Genomic DNA, 15249 nt, shown 5'->3' with positions numbered 1-15249 from the left:
CTTGATATAAATCTGTGTTTGTATCTGAACACAAACCATATGAATCTGGATATGAATCTGTGTTTGTATATGAACACAAAACATATAAATCTGGATATGAATCTGTGTTTGTATATGAACACAAAACATATGAATCTTGATATGAATCTGTGTTTGTATATGAACACAAAACATATGAATCTTGATATGAATCTGTGTTTGTATATGAACACAAAACATATGAATCTTGATATGAATCTGTGTTTGTATATGAACACCAACTATATGAATCTGTGTTTGTATATGAACACAAACTATATGAATCTTGATATGAATCTGTGTTTGTATATGAACACAAACCATATGAATCTTGATATGAATCTGTGTTTGTATATGAACACAAAACATATGAATCTTGATATGAATCTGTGTTTGTATATGAACACAAAACATATGAATCTTGATATGAATCTGTGTTTGTATATGAACACCAACTATATGAATCTGTGTTTGTATATGAACACAAACTATATGAATCTTGATATGAATCTGTGTTTGTATATGAACACAAACCATATGAATCTTGATATGAATCTGTGTTTGTATATGAACACAAACTATATGAATCTTGATATAAATCTGTGTTTGTATCTGAACACAAACCATATGAATCTGGATATGAATCTGTGTTTGTATATGAACACAAAACATATAAATCTGGATATGAATCTGTGTTTGTATATGAACACAAAACATATGAATCTTGATATGAATCTGTGTTTGTATATGAACACAAAACATATGAATCTTGATATGAATCTGTGTTTGTATATGAACACAAAACATATGAATCTTGATATGAATCTGTGTTTGTATATGAACACAAAACATATGAATCTTGATATGAATCTGTGTTTGTATATGAACACCAACTATATGAATCTGTGTTTGTATATGAACACAAACTATATGAATCTTGATATGAATCTGTGTTTGTATATGAACACAAACCATATGAATCTTGATATGAATCTGTGTTTGTATATGAACACAAAACATATGAATCTTGATATGAATCTGTGTTTGTATATGAACACAAAACATATGAATCTTGATATGAATCTGTGTTTGTATATGAACACCAACTATATGAATCTGTGTTTGTATATGAACACAAACTATATGAATCTTGATATGAATCTGTGTTTGTATATGAACACAAACCATATGAATCTTGATATGAATCTGTGTTTGTATATGAACACAAACTATATGAATCTTGATATAAATCTGTGTTTGTATCTGAACACAAACCATATGAATCTGGATATGAATCTATGTTTGTATATGAACACAAAACATATAAATCTGGATATGAATCTGTGTTTGTATATGAACACAAAACATATGAATCTTGATATGAATCTGTGTTTGTATATGAACACAAAACATATGAATCTTGATATGAATCTGTGTTTGTATATGAACACAAAACATATGAATCTTGATATGAATCTGTGTTTGTATATGAACACCAACTATATGAATCTGTGTTTGTATATGAACACAAACTATATGAATCTTGATATGAATCTGTGTTTGTATATGAACACAAACCATATGAATCTTGATATGAATCTGTGTTTGTATATGAACACAAAACATATGAATCTTGATATGAATCTGTGTTTGTATATGAACACAAAACATATGAATCTTGATATGAATCTGTGTTTGTATATGAACACCAACTATATGAATCTGTGTTTGTATATGAACACAAACTATATGAATCTTGATATGAATCTGTGTTTGTATATGAACACAAACCATATGAATCTTGATATGAATCTGTGTTTGTATATGAACACAAACTATATGAATCTTGATATAAATCTGTGTTTGTATATGAACACAAACCATATGAATCTTGATATGAATCTGTGTTTGTATATGAACACAAACTATATGAATCTTGATATAAATCTGTGTTTTTAAATGAACACAAAACACATAAATCTTGATATGAATCTGTGTTTGTATATGAACACAAACATATGAATCTTGATATGAATCTGTGTTTGTATATGAACACAAACTATATGAATCTTGATATGAATCTGTGTTTGTATATGAACACAAACCATATGAATCTTGATATGAATCTGATTTGTATCTGAACACAAACCATATGAATCTGGATATGAATCTGTGTTTGTATATGAACACAAAACATATAAATCTGGATATGAATCTGTGTTTGTAAATGAACACAAAACACATGAATCTTGATATGTATCTGTGTTTGTATATGAACACAAAACACATGAATCTTGATATGAATCTGTGTTTGTATATGAACACAAATCATTTGAATCTTTATATGAATTTATGTTTGTATATGAACACCAACTATATGAATCTGTGTTTGTATATGAACACAAACTATATGAATCTTGATATGAATCTGTGTTTGTATATGAACACAAACCATATGAATCTTGATATGAATCTGTGTTTGTATATGAACACAAAACATATGAATCTTGATATGAATCTGTGTTTGTATATGAACACAAAACATATGAATCTTGATATGAATCTGTGTTTGTATATGAACACCAACTATATGAATCTGTGTTTGTATATGAACACAAACTATATGAATCTTGATATGAATCTGTGTTTGTATATGAACACAAACCATATGAATCTTGATATGAATCTGTGTTTGTATATGAACACAAACTATATGAATCTTGATATAAATCTGTGTTTTTAAATGAACACAAAACACATAAATCTTGATATGAATCTGTGTTTGTATATGAACACAAACATATGAATCTTGATATGAATCTGTGTTTGTATATGAACACAAACTATATGAATCTTGATATGAATCTGTGTTTGTATATGAACACAAACCATATGAATCTTGATATGAATCTGTGTTTGTATATGAACACAAAACATATAAATCTTGATATGAATCTGTGTTTGTATATGAACACAAACTATATGAATCTTGATATGAATCTGTGTTTGTATATGAACACAAACATATGAATCTTGATATGAATCTGTGTTTGTATATGAACACAAACATATGAATCTTGATATGAATCTGTGTTTGTATATGAACACAAAGCAAATGAATCTTGATATGAATCTGTGTTTGTATATGAACACAAACTATATGAATCTTGATATGAATCTGTGTTGTATATGAACACAAATTTAATATGAATCTTTATATGAATCTGTATTTGTATATAAACACAAATGAATCTCCATATGACTCTGTGATTGTATATAAACACAAATGAATCTCCATATGAATCTGTGTTTGTATATGAACACAAAACATTTGAATCTTTATATGAATTTATGTTTGTATATAAATACAAATAAATTTTGATATGAATCTGTGTTTGTATATGAACATAGAACATATGAATCTTAATATAAATCTGTGTTTGTATATAAACTCAAACGAATCTCAAAATGAATGTGTTTGTAAATAAACACAAACAAATCTCAATATCAATCTGTGTTGTATATAAACAGAAATTTAAAATGAATCTTAATATGAATCTGTATTTGTAAACAAACACAAATGAATCTCAATTTAAATCTGTGTTTGTATATAAACTTAAATGAATTTCGGTATGAATCTCTGTTTGTATATGAACACAAATTAATCTCAAAATGAATCTGTTTTTGTTAATGAACACAAAACATTTGAATCTTTTTAATGAATCTGTGTTTATATATAACACAAATAAATCTCTAAATAAATCTGTATTTGTATATGAACACAAACTATATGACTCGTGATATGAATCTGTGTTTGTATCTAAACACAAATGAATCTTGATATGAATCTGTGTTTGCAATTGGTTCCTTTAGTCAAGCTGGTGATCCGCTGGGCCGACATCACACAGCTGGAGAAAAACGCCACACTTCTGCTCCCCGACATGGTGCGAGTCAGCACGCGCAGCAGCGAGCACGTCTTCTCTGTGTTCCTGAACATCAATGAGACTTTCAAACTCATGGAGCAGTTGGCTAACATAGCCATGCGTCAGCTGCTGGACAACAAGGGCTTCGAACAGGACCGCTCTCTGCCCAAACTGAAGAAAAAGTCACCCAAGAAAGTGTCGGCTCTAAAAAGGTCTGTGCTGATAAATCAGTTGATTTAAAGAGCTTTTTTTGAGATTTAGAAATTGAATGTCCTGCCATGTGATGTGTTCAGGGATTTGGATGCCAGGGCTAAAAGCGAGCGATACCGGGCGCTTTTCCGCCTTCCTAAAGACGAGAAGCTAGACGGTCACACCGACTGTACGCTGTGGACACCCTTCAACAAGATGCACATACTCGGACAGATGTTTGTCTCTACTAATTATATCTGCTTCACAAGTAAAGAGGAGACCGTCTGCAGTCTGATTATCCCACTTAGAGAGGTTTGTCACTTCACAGATCTTGAGCTGTCAAATCACCCACCTCCATCCCCAGCTCCACCTGCCTAGTTCTGTTTATGGGATACTTTGCTCAGATGTAGTTCTGCCAAAAACTACTTACATGACCATGCTAAAATTTATTCAGATAGTTGTCATGACGTAGTATAGTTTGCCCCACCATTCATCAAACAAAGAGCTCCATTCACAGTTGTTTTGAAGAGTTTCCCTTTTTCTTTAACAGGTGACCATTGTTGAGAAAGCTGATAGTTCCAATGTCCTCCCGAGCCCTTTGTCAATCAGCACCAAAAACAAAATGACTTTCCTCTTTGCCAACCTCAAAGATCGAGACTTTCTGGTGCAGAGGATCTCTGACTTCCTGCAGCAGACCACTTCAAAAATCTACTTTGAGCGGGAAATCGCAGGCAGCCTCAGTAGCTCAGACGACGAGGTGGGCTGAATGTTGTTTGTTTGATAATACGTGATATACTGTATACAGACATACACGCACTTCCATTTTTTTAATAATTTGTGGTAACAACCCTAAATTCTATACTGCACATTACTATATTAAACTATGCAATATTATGTCACACTAATCATGTTTTACTAAAACAAATACTATGCTATGCTTTACTATACCAATTCTGTACTGATTTGTGTTCTTTTTGTAGTTGTACTCTCAGCAGAGCAGCATTCTGTCATGTAGTCCTCAGCGCAGGGCTCTCGGATCAGAGGGAGAGAGCGAGAGGCAGTTTAATCTCAATGATAACCGAGTTCCCACGGCAACACAAGCGCTGATGACCATGTATCGCCGGCGATCACCGGAGGAATTCAACCCAAAACTGGTAAACGCACAAAAATGCACCATCACTGTTAGGGGTGTAACACTTAATCCACGAGACAAGAAGAGACACGAGATTGAGTTCACGAGACGAGACAAGATTTTTAAACGGAAGTTGCGCTCCGTGGCGTGGGTCGCGTCACCCGTTGCTACGCAGCCGTGAACCGCGCGGTCCGTGATGTCGAGGATAACGGAATGCGTGATCGGATTTTAATTCCTCAACTGAACCTCGCGTCAATCATACCATTGTCACCATGCGATCAGTTAATCTGGTCGGGACTTTGTAGCGTTTGTCCAGAGAAGATTTGTTACTTCCGGGTGGATGCTCAGCTGTTACTCGGAGAAGATCGAGCTGCGGTGGGGTTAGTCACAGCATCTAATGGAGACACCACATAGGAAGGTAGAGCGGTAGTTGTAATGCAACACATTTTAAACAGATAAGAAAAGAGCCATCAAAGTGCCCAGGTTAAGAAAAGAGAAAAGATGAGGAGAAATGTAACAAATTATAAATTATAACTAACAAAAGATAAAAGAAGAGAGAACTTGTTGCACGAGATCTCGTCACACTCCTAATCACTGTAGATCTGGATGACTGTTTACAGTATCTTATCGCATTTATTCATCATGGGCAATCGCAGGTGTTATTTATTTATTACATGTGTTATCTTCTAAAATCTTCAACGGTGACTCATTCTTTCACAGTTTGAAGTTGAAATACCTTTCATAGTTGTTTTGATTTCTGATTGTTTGTAGCTAAAAAGACACAAACAGGAAGTGAAACTCAAGTTACTAAACTTAACATCTGCTTACCGTCAACCGCTTTAAAACCACTTAATGTATGCTGTGTTCAATATGAGCGTATGAGAATAATTGTAAATACGTGCATGTCCTGCAGAGACGCATGTATTTAAATTTTTTATTGGATGCTGTTATCAAGATCTGATCTAAACCGTATTTATTATTTCAAAATAAAACCATAATGAAGTTTTAGCTTCCCAGTATGACTCCTGTACATCTCACATGGTTGATGTGGTGTTTAATGTCTTTAGGCTAAAGAGTTTCTGAAGGAGCAGGCTTGGAAGAATCACTTTACGGAGTACGGTCAGGGAGTGTGCATGTACCGTACAGAGAAGACCAAAGACCTGGTGATGCAGGGTATCCCGGAGAACATGAGAGGAGAACTCTGGCTCCTGTTTTCCGGTAAGTCGCAAAACATCCCTTATACCAGCTCGTTTTTTAATTGGTGGGACGTGATCTAAATATTGTCATAAATTATATTATTACATGGCTCATTGGAATGCTTGATTCTGATTAGCCAGTCGCGACATTTGCAGGTTTGTTATTCCTAGGTAACAAAGTACGCTCAAAACTAATAACATGTAATAACCGGGATACTGCAAATTATTTTAACAGGTAAAGTTTAATATTACACAAAAATTAAATGTAAATATGTCTTTTTCACCACTAGATGGGGGTAAATCCTACTTATTGCCCCTTTAAAAACAAAAATAAGCAAATTTTCTATGCGGAAGGTCTGCGATCATTAAAATTAGCAAATAAAATATTTCAAATCAATATTTAATGTTCCTTACATTACTTATGAAGTAACTAGCCGTGTAATAAGCGGGATCATGTACAGGCAGCAGGTTGTTATCACAAAATAAGCCCCTTTAGTGTAACACAAGACCTGATCACACTGTCTGGGCTTATTTCTGCGATAACAACCTGCACGTTATCCTGTACATAACATAACATTTTACTTTTCTATAATAATCTTTGTACTTCAGCACTACAGATTGGGATAAGATATTCAACAAAAATCTGGACAGTTTTAAATATGCTACATTTCTCTGCATTCACTTTTACACACACATACCTGTTAGCCTACTTTTCTTATGTGGTGATCTCGTGGTTAACTGCACATACCTGTTTGTCGTTCACAACTGTTTCCTGTTATTTAGATGTTTTGTAAAGTAAAGCGTATTGAAACCTTTACAGGCCACAATAAGACTACACAAACTATAAACATGACTGCACATATCTGCTTTTGTGGTCGTGCATAATGTAGCAGTCTGATGATGGGTGATGATATAAAAGTCGTAATATTTTCTGGTTTTTTTTCTAATGGTTATATTTTTAATTATAAGTGCAAATAGTGTCACCTGTTGGCAAAAAGTTAGGTTGGGCCACTAAAGGTCGGAAAAGACGCGATGTCCTTGGTTTAAATTCGCCTTTTGCTTTAAACTGGTATGCTGGTATTTAGGTGCGAGGTGTACATCAGTGCACATTTTCCTGTGGCTCAATTGGTAAAGCATTGCATTCGACACACAAAAGTCATGGGTTCGATTTCCAGGGAACACAAATACTGAGAAAAAAATGTGTTGAATGTTCTGTGTTGCTTTGGATAATCTGCAAAATGCATGAACGTAAAAGTTGTTGAATTTGTATGCAGTGTTATCTGATTGGCTGTTGACTTAATGTGCCAATATTGGTGTGCGCAGGGGCGATTAATGAAATGGCTACTCATCCTGGTTATTACGAAGATCTGGTGGAGAAGTCGATGGGGAAATATAATCTGGCCACAGAGGAAATCGAGAGAGATTTGCATCGGTCTCTTCCGGAGCATCCGGCCTTTCAGAACGAGATGGGTATCGCCGCCTTGCGTCGAGTACTGACAGCGTACGCTTTTCGTAACCCCAATATTGGCTACTGCCAGGTATGAGTGCACACTAAATATGCAGGGTTAAAGGGACTCTTTATTTAAAGATCAATATTATGTCACCCTCCACACACGCAAACAACCCAAATGGAAAAATGTTGTTTTTTTTGCATTTCGTGATGAATTGTCCCTTTAAAACTTGAAACTCATAATTTTCCACAGGCCATGAACATCGTGACTTCTGTACTTCTGCTGTATGCTAAAGAGGAAGAGGCCTTCTGGCTTCTGGTGGCCTTATGTGAAAGAATGCTACCAGATTACTATAACACCAGAGTTGTAGGTGAGCTCCACGTTATTCTCTGTTTAGCAGACCATACAGCGGATGTATAGGTCCATAGTTAGCATCAAAAAGGTCATAAGGTGCATACAGTGATATTGTGTGTGTTTGTGAACAGGTGCTCTGGTGGATCAGGGTGTGTTTGAAGAGCTCGCTCACGTGCACGTCCCTCAGCTGTACGACTGCATGCAGGCGCTGGCCGTCATCTCCACCATCTCGCTCTCGTGGTTCCTCACGCTCTTCCTCTCCGTCATGCCGTTTGAAAGTGCCGTCGTGGTGGTGGACTGCTTCTTCTATGAGGGCATCAAAGTCATCTTCCAGCTCGCGCTATCGGTGCTGGATGCCAACATCCATCAGCTGCTGGCCTGCAAAGATGATGGAGAAGCCATGACCATCTTGGGCAGGTATGAGGAACTCTAAAGTAGGTTTATGTTGTGTCCTGCAGTGTGTAGTATATTGCATATTAAGTCTACTGCATATATGTGGTGTATTGCGTTTTGAGTGCAATATATGTAGTATATTGCATTGCAGATTGAGTTATATGTAGTTTATTGCATATAGAGTATTTTAGTTTATTGCATTTTCAACACACTATATGTAGTTTATATTTTGAGTACAGTAGATACAGTATATTGCATACTGAGTCTATGTAGTACAGTGTATTTTGTATAGTTTGTAAATAGTTTATCACATCTTTATTACAGTATATATGCTATGTTGCATATTGAATATATGTGGTATGTAACATTTTGAGTACAGTATATGTAGTATACTACATGACCATTGCATTATATATACAGCATATTGCATACTGAGTCTATGTAGTAGTGGTGTCCTCGACTAAGGATTTACATATTCGAATCAGAATTGTCGAATCTTTCCATAGTCGACCGATAGTCGAATCATCTATGTTTGTGTGCATGGGTTGGGAGGGGGCCAGGTACAAATTGGTAACTTTTATTTTCTTTCACAAGCAGCACACATAAACAACTTTCTGTTAAAGTGACCAAAACTGTCTTTCAAGTGATGAACAAAGACAAAACTGACGATGGATTTATATATTTATTTTTTTAAGGTAAAATGTAAGGCAACATTTGTTTATTTATTCCTCATAACATTTTAAAGCCACGATCTACAGAACATCACACAAAAATACATTTTGATAACTAAACCTAAAAAAAATAACAAAGGTGATTCTGCCTGGGAAACCCCGGCTACAATTCAGTGTTTTTATTTAATTTGGAGATATAGCGCGTCAAAGCAGTCATGACCAAAAAAAAGATGCAGATAGTTTCCGTTTCATCACCTAAATTTTAAAAAACGGCTTACCTGTTTTGTAGTTTAACTTTTGACAAGATAACCAAAATGTATGATAAATACATTTTAAAAACTATACCCGTCGAAAAACATCCGTTTTTTAATGTTTAGTTTGATGAACTCCTAAATATGAGACGCAGAACACCTAGCTCGTTTGGCTAAATTACATGCGCAAGCATGGCCAGCACGCAATAGCGCAACATCGATACAACAAAAAGCTATCCAAAATTTACAGACTTAAATTAGATCAGAATTTATGTTTATAATAGATAAATTTTTTGAATAAAATAAGGTCAGAAGTAACAAAGTGCAGAACAAATATGCAAAATGCCTAAAGTGCACAGAAACAAAACACAAGCCAAATAGCTAAATCAGATAACCCAGAGTGATTCATAAATAAAATAAAATAAATTATTAAAAGAATAGAAAAGTATAGCCATAATATAATTGCCAGCTTTGTCTTTTAAATGTGAAACAAAGAGGCAATGGTTTATTAACGAAGAAACCTCCGTGTAGCCCGGTCACAGGGGATGTTGGATTTATTAATGCATTTTAAAAATATTTATTGACAACTGTTACTTCACATATTATTTGCAGAATTATAATAATATGCTGTATATTAATATATTGTGAGAAAGCTGTTATATGTAAAATCAGATAATGTGTGCACCCATATACGGCCAAAATTGAATGATCCTCATTTCATAACACATCTGCGACGATTCGACTTTGAGATTGGTAGTCGAATCAGGCTTTTCCTATCGATGCATCGAATCTTCGACTATTCGGGGTCAGCCCTACTATGTAGTGTATTTTGTATAGCTTGTTTATTGGATCTTTATTATGGTATATTGCATATTGAATATATGTGGTATGTAACATTTTGAGTACAGTATATGAAGTATGTTGAATTGTATTTATATATACAGTATATATCATACTGTGTCTATGTAGTATAACGTGTATGTAGTTTATTGCATCTTTATTACGGTATATATGGTATATTGCATATTGAATATACGCAGTATGTAACATTTTGAGTACAATATATGTAGTATATATACTTCATGACCATTGCATTTATTTATACACTATATTGCATACTGAGTTTATGTAGTATAGTGTATTTTGTATAGTTTGTAAGTAGTTTATTGCATCTTTATTACAATATGCTATATTACATATTAAATATATGTAGTATTTAAAATTTTGAGTACAGTATATGTAGTGTATTGAATTTTATTTATATATACAGTATATTGCATACTGAGTCTATGTAGTATAACGTGTATGAAGTTTATTGCATCTTTATTACAGTATATATGGCATATTGCATATTGAATATATGTGATATGTAACATTTTGAGTACAATATATGTAGTATATATACTACATGACCAGTGCATATATATATGCATTTTGTATAGCTTGTAAGTAGTTTATTGCATCTTTATTACAATATATATGGTATATTGCATATTGAATATATGTAGTACAGTATATGTAGTATATTGAATTTTATGTATATACATACAGTATATTGCATGCTGAGTCTGTGTAGTATAACGTGTATGTAGTTTATTGCATCTTTTGTGCCGAATATATGATATATTGCATATTGAATATATGTAGTATATTGCATGTTGAGTACAGTATATGTAGTATATTGAATATTGAGTATTTTAGTATATAGCATTTTAAATACAGTACAGTTAGTATGTAGTGTGCAGCATAGTAGGTTATGTGGTATATTATTTAGCATTCTACCTAGTAAGCATATAAAAATGTGAGTATACAGTATAAAGAAGATGACATATATCGGTTTACATTCACTTTAATGGTATTTAAGGTTAATTTAAGTTTGGGTGTTTGTGTGGTAGGTATCTGGACAGCGTGACCAATAAGGACAGCACACTTCCTCCGATCCCTCACCTGCACTCTCTGCTGACTGATAACGGTGAACCGCATCCAGATGTGGACATCTTCAAACTGGTCCGCACTTCTTATGAGGAGTTTGTCATCATTTATGTCTGCTTTCAACCTGACTTACAAATTCATAAGTGGTGTAATATTAAACTGCCGTCTTCATTCTGTCACCTACAGAAGTTTGGCTCTATAAGGGCAGATGTTATCGAGCAGATGCGATTCAAACAGAGGCTTAAAGTCATCCAGGCTATTGAAGACAACACCAAACGCAATGTGGTAATGATCTTCTCCATTAAAATATGTTGCATATGTTATAAGACACCACGTCGATGTCAGGTAGCGATTGAATGATTTTCTTTTTTTTTTCTTTTTTTCCAGGTGCGGACCATAGTGACAGAGACGGCCTTTAGCATCGATGAACTAGAGGAGCTCTACACGCTGTTCAAAGTAAGGCTTAAAATAAGTCTGTGGGGTCATGATCCTCATGCATTATTAACACACCACGCATCCATTAACTTAATACTGAAGTCTCAAGGCCGATCCATGCATTTGTTTCCATTAGGCTGAGCATCTGACAAGTTGTTACTGGGGCAGCACCAGTAACCCCATGAGCCGTCACGACCCGAGTCTGCCGTATTTGGAACAGTACCGCATTGACCTGGAGCAGTTTAAGGGTCTGTTCGTGCTGCTTTTCCCCTGGGCGTGCGGCTCTCACGCGGACGACCTGGCCCTGCGATTCTTCCGTCTGCTGGATCAAAACGCAGACGCGCTCATAAACTTCCGCGAGTTCATCTGTGGCTTGAGTAAGTTTGGATGGTGTTTAAAGGGGTCATATTATGAGAATTTTTTTAAGATGTAAAATAAGTCTTTGGTGTCCCCAAAGTGCGTATGTGAAGCTTTAGCTCAAAACCCCACAGATAATTTATTAACATGTTAAATAACATGTTATAACATGCCACTTTGGAGGTGCGAGCAAAAATGTGTTGTTTTGGGTATGTCCTTTAAAATTCAAATAAGCTGATGAAAAGCAAACACTGATCACCATAATGGTGGTTTGTTAAAATTGAAACTCAACTGTGCTGTTAGTATTTTTTCTCTCTGCACTTAATGGCAGTGCTGTGGTTGGATAGTGCAGATTAAGGGGGTTTTATTGTAATACTTGCTACCTACGTCACAAAACAGACGAAATCTGAATTAACTATTTTTTCACATGTTTGTAGAAACTAGTTGACCAAAATTAAGTTACTGGGTTTCCTTTTTCGTGTTTTTGATAGAAGCAATTATAGCACTTATAGCAGTGGAAAATCTGACTTTTCATCATGCATGCTTAAGTAATTGGGTTTTAAAATACAAAGGGGACGTTTCTTAACAAAAATAAATTGTTTAATTTTAAGGGAAATGAGAGGGTTGAAAATGGACATGATGCACTATGGAAAGCATAATAAGTAAACTTCATGAAATAAATGTTTTAATGATAAGGAGTTAAAATGACCAAAAATAAATATAGTATTAGATTTGTTGTGCATTTAAAATGATCGAATTAACAAAGCAATGCTGTGTGTCGTAGGCATCCTGTGTCACAGTGACCTGACGGAGAAACTCAAGTTTTTGTACAAGTTGCATGTACTTCCAGGTTAGTGACAATAAATGAAGCCTGTAACACTCGGACATGAAGTTCATTCTTGTAAATATTGCAGTTCAACTCGGTTTATTAAAAGAAACGGGAACCTTTAACAGTACTTGCTTCCCTTTTTTAAGAGACAGTATGGATAAAAAGCAGAAGCAAAAATAAATATGGATGTTTTTTAATGTCTCACATTGTTATTATGAACTGCAGTGCATTATGAATGAATGCCACATTTTACTTAAAAATAATTTGACATTGTCATAAAATTATTTTCTTTTCAGATTCTAATATTATAATGTAAATCAAATGGAAATTGCTATGAAATTGTTTTTATGTGTTGATGTTGGGGTGAAATGTGACACAAGATTCATTTAGTGAGATTTAAAACTGAATTTTGTTTTAAGAGATATTTATATAGATATTTATGGTTTCCTCCTCAGATATGAATCATGAACAAGAGGAACCTGATTCGGCCTGTGAAGCAATGCAGTATTTCTTTGAAGACATCACTCCAGAGACATCCGCCGGTACTGATCCATAATTCATAATCCACTGTTATTCTGCTTCATTTCATTGCTCTGTATCTACAGGTGCTGTGCATTAAAATGGTGAACAGGTGTTTCTTATCATAGTTTATTTTAGCTTATTACACGAAATGCTTGATTCTGATTGGCCAGTCGCAACATTTGCAGGTTTGTTGTTTCCAGATAACAACTGCTCAAAACTAATTACACACAATAACCCAGATGCTGATTAGTACAGATTAATATAACACAAAAATGTAAAATATATGTCTTTTAATAACATACAGTATACGATACGATTAAGCTAAATAGTGTGTTTGTGACGTTTGAATGTCTTATCTAAACGTGTTTTCCTCGCGGAAGGTCTGCATTTGTATACTTTTAAAGGAATAGTCTACTCACCTTTGACATCAAAATATGTTATCACCCCAACCAAGAACCGTTGAATCATCCCTCCATCATCCGCGCGCGCGCACGCAAGCGCCGGAGCGCGCTGCGACGCTTCGATAGCATTTAGCTTAGCCCCATTCATTCAATGGTACCATTTAGAGATAAAGTTAGAAGTGACCAAACACATCAACGTTTTTCCTATTTAAGACGAGTAGTTATACGAGCAAGTTTGGTGGTACAAAATAAAACATAGCGCTTTTCTAAGCGGATTTGAAAGAGGAACTATATTTTGTGGCGTGGTGGCGCTTTTGGGAGTACTTCAACTCGCCTGAAAAGTCCGCTCCCCTTCTCACTCTCATAATGGGAGAGGGAGGGTGTTACTGCGCCGGGTCGGGGTACTCCCAAAGGTGCTGTTACGCCATGGGGTATAGTTCCTCTTTTGGATCCGCTTGGAAGGGCGCTGTGTTTTGTTTTGTACCACCAAACTTGCTCGTATAACTACTCGTCTTAAATAGGAAAAATGTTAATAGGTTTGGTCACTTCTGACTTTGTCTCTAAATGGTACCATTGAATGAATGGGGCTAAGCTAAATGCTATCAAAGCGTCGCAGCGGGCTCTAGCGCTTACGTGCACACACACAGATGATAGAGGGATGTATCAACAATTCTTAGTTAAGGTAGTAACATATTTTAATATTTAAAATTAGTAGACTATTCCTTTAATGATGAGCAGCTTGTAGGGCGTCCGACACAGCATCCCACTGTTCATTTCTAGAAAGACCAAATGTGCATGAAATTTGAACTTTTGTCAATTTTAAAGGCCTATTTCATCTGCATGATGTTTGTTTATCCTGTGTGTCTGGAGTTGTGCTTGAGTCTTGTGATTACTAATTACTGATCTACATCTTTTATTTCCCCTTCGCAGGGCTCGACCCCAAGAACAGAACTGAGAAGGACGATGGTTTCGTCAGGGTCTCTTTTAAGACTGTACAAGGTTAAAATGAGTTACATTTGCATTTTGCCTTTGGCAGACGCTTTTGTCTAAAGCGACTTACAGTGCATTACAGGATATATTTTTTATCATTATTTGGAGGGCTGCTTCTAGGCATAGGCAGATTAGGCGGTCACCTAGGGCAGTGATTCCCAACCGGGGGTACGCGTACCCCAGGGGGTACGTGAAGAGTTTCCAG

At 35.2% G+C, this 15249-nt stretch overlaps 1 protein-coding gene across 1 annotated transcript in view; it reads left to right on the top strand.

Moving 5' to 3' along the window:
* tbc1d9 (TBC1 domain family, member 9 (with GRAM domain)) overlaps nt 1-15249 on the top strand; it is a 33273-nt gene that overhangs the window by 12607 nt on the left and 5417 nt on the right. The window contains exons 5-19 of the mRNA XM_055204366.2: nt 3892-4153; nt 4235-4442; nt 4681-4887; nt 5111-5284; nt 6330-6480; nt 7782-7996; nt 8162-8279; nt 8395-8680; nt 11474-11603; nt 11697-11795; nt 11898-11966; nt 12082-12322; nt 13087-13152; nt 13587-13673; nt 14985-15053. Coding sequence (XP_055060341.2) covers nt 3892-4153; nt 4235-4442; nt 4681-4887; nt 5111-5284; nt 6330-6480; nt 7782-7996; nt 8162-8279; nt 8395-8680; nt 11474-11603; nt 11697-11795; nt 11898-11966; nt 12082-12322; nt 13087-13152; nt 13587-13673; nt 14985-15053 — 2382 coding nt within the window. The remainder of the gene's footprint in view (nt 1-3891; nt 4154-4234; nt 4443-4680; nt 4888-5110; nt 5285-6329; nt 6481-7781; nt 7997-8161; nt 8280-8394; nt 8681-11473; nt 11604-11696; nt 11796-11897; nt 11967-12081; nt 12323-13086; nt 13153-13586; nt 13674-14984; nt 15054-15249) is intronic.

This window comes from Misgurnus anguillicaudatus, chromosome 3 (assembly GCF_027580225.2).
Source record: "Misgurnus anguillicaudatus chromosome 3, ASM2758022v2, whole genome shotgun sequence".
Lineage (NCBI taxonomy): Eukaryota > Metazoa > Chordata > Actinopteri > Cypriniformes > Cobitidae > Misgurnus > Misgurnus anguillicaudatus.
The sequence above is the reverse complement of the archived record's forward strand: the minus strand, read 5'-3'. Positions and strand labels throughout refer to the sequence as shown.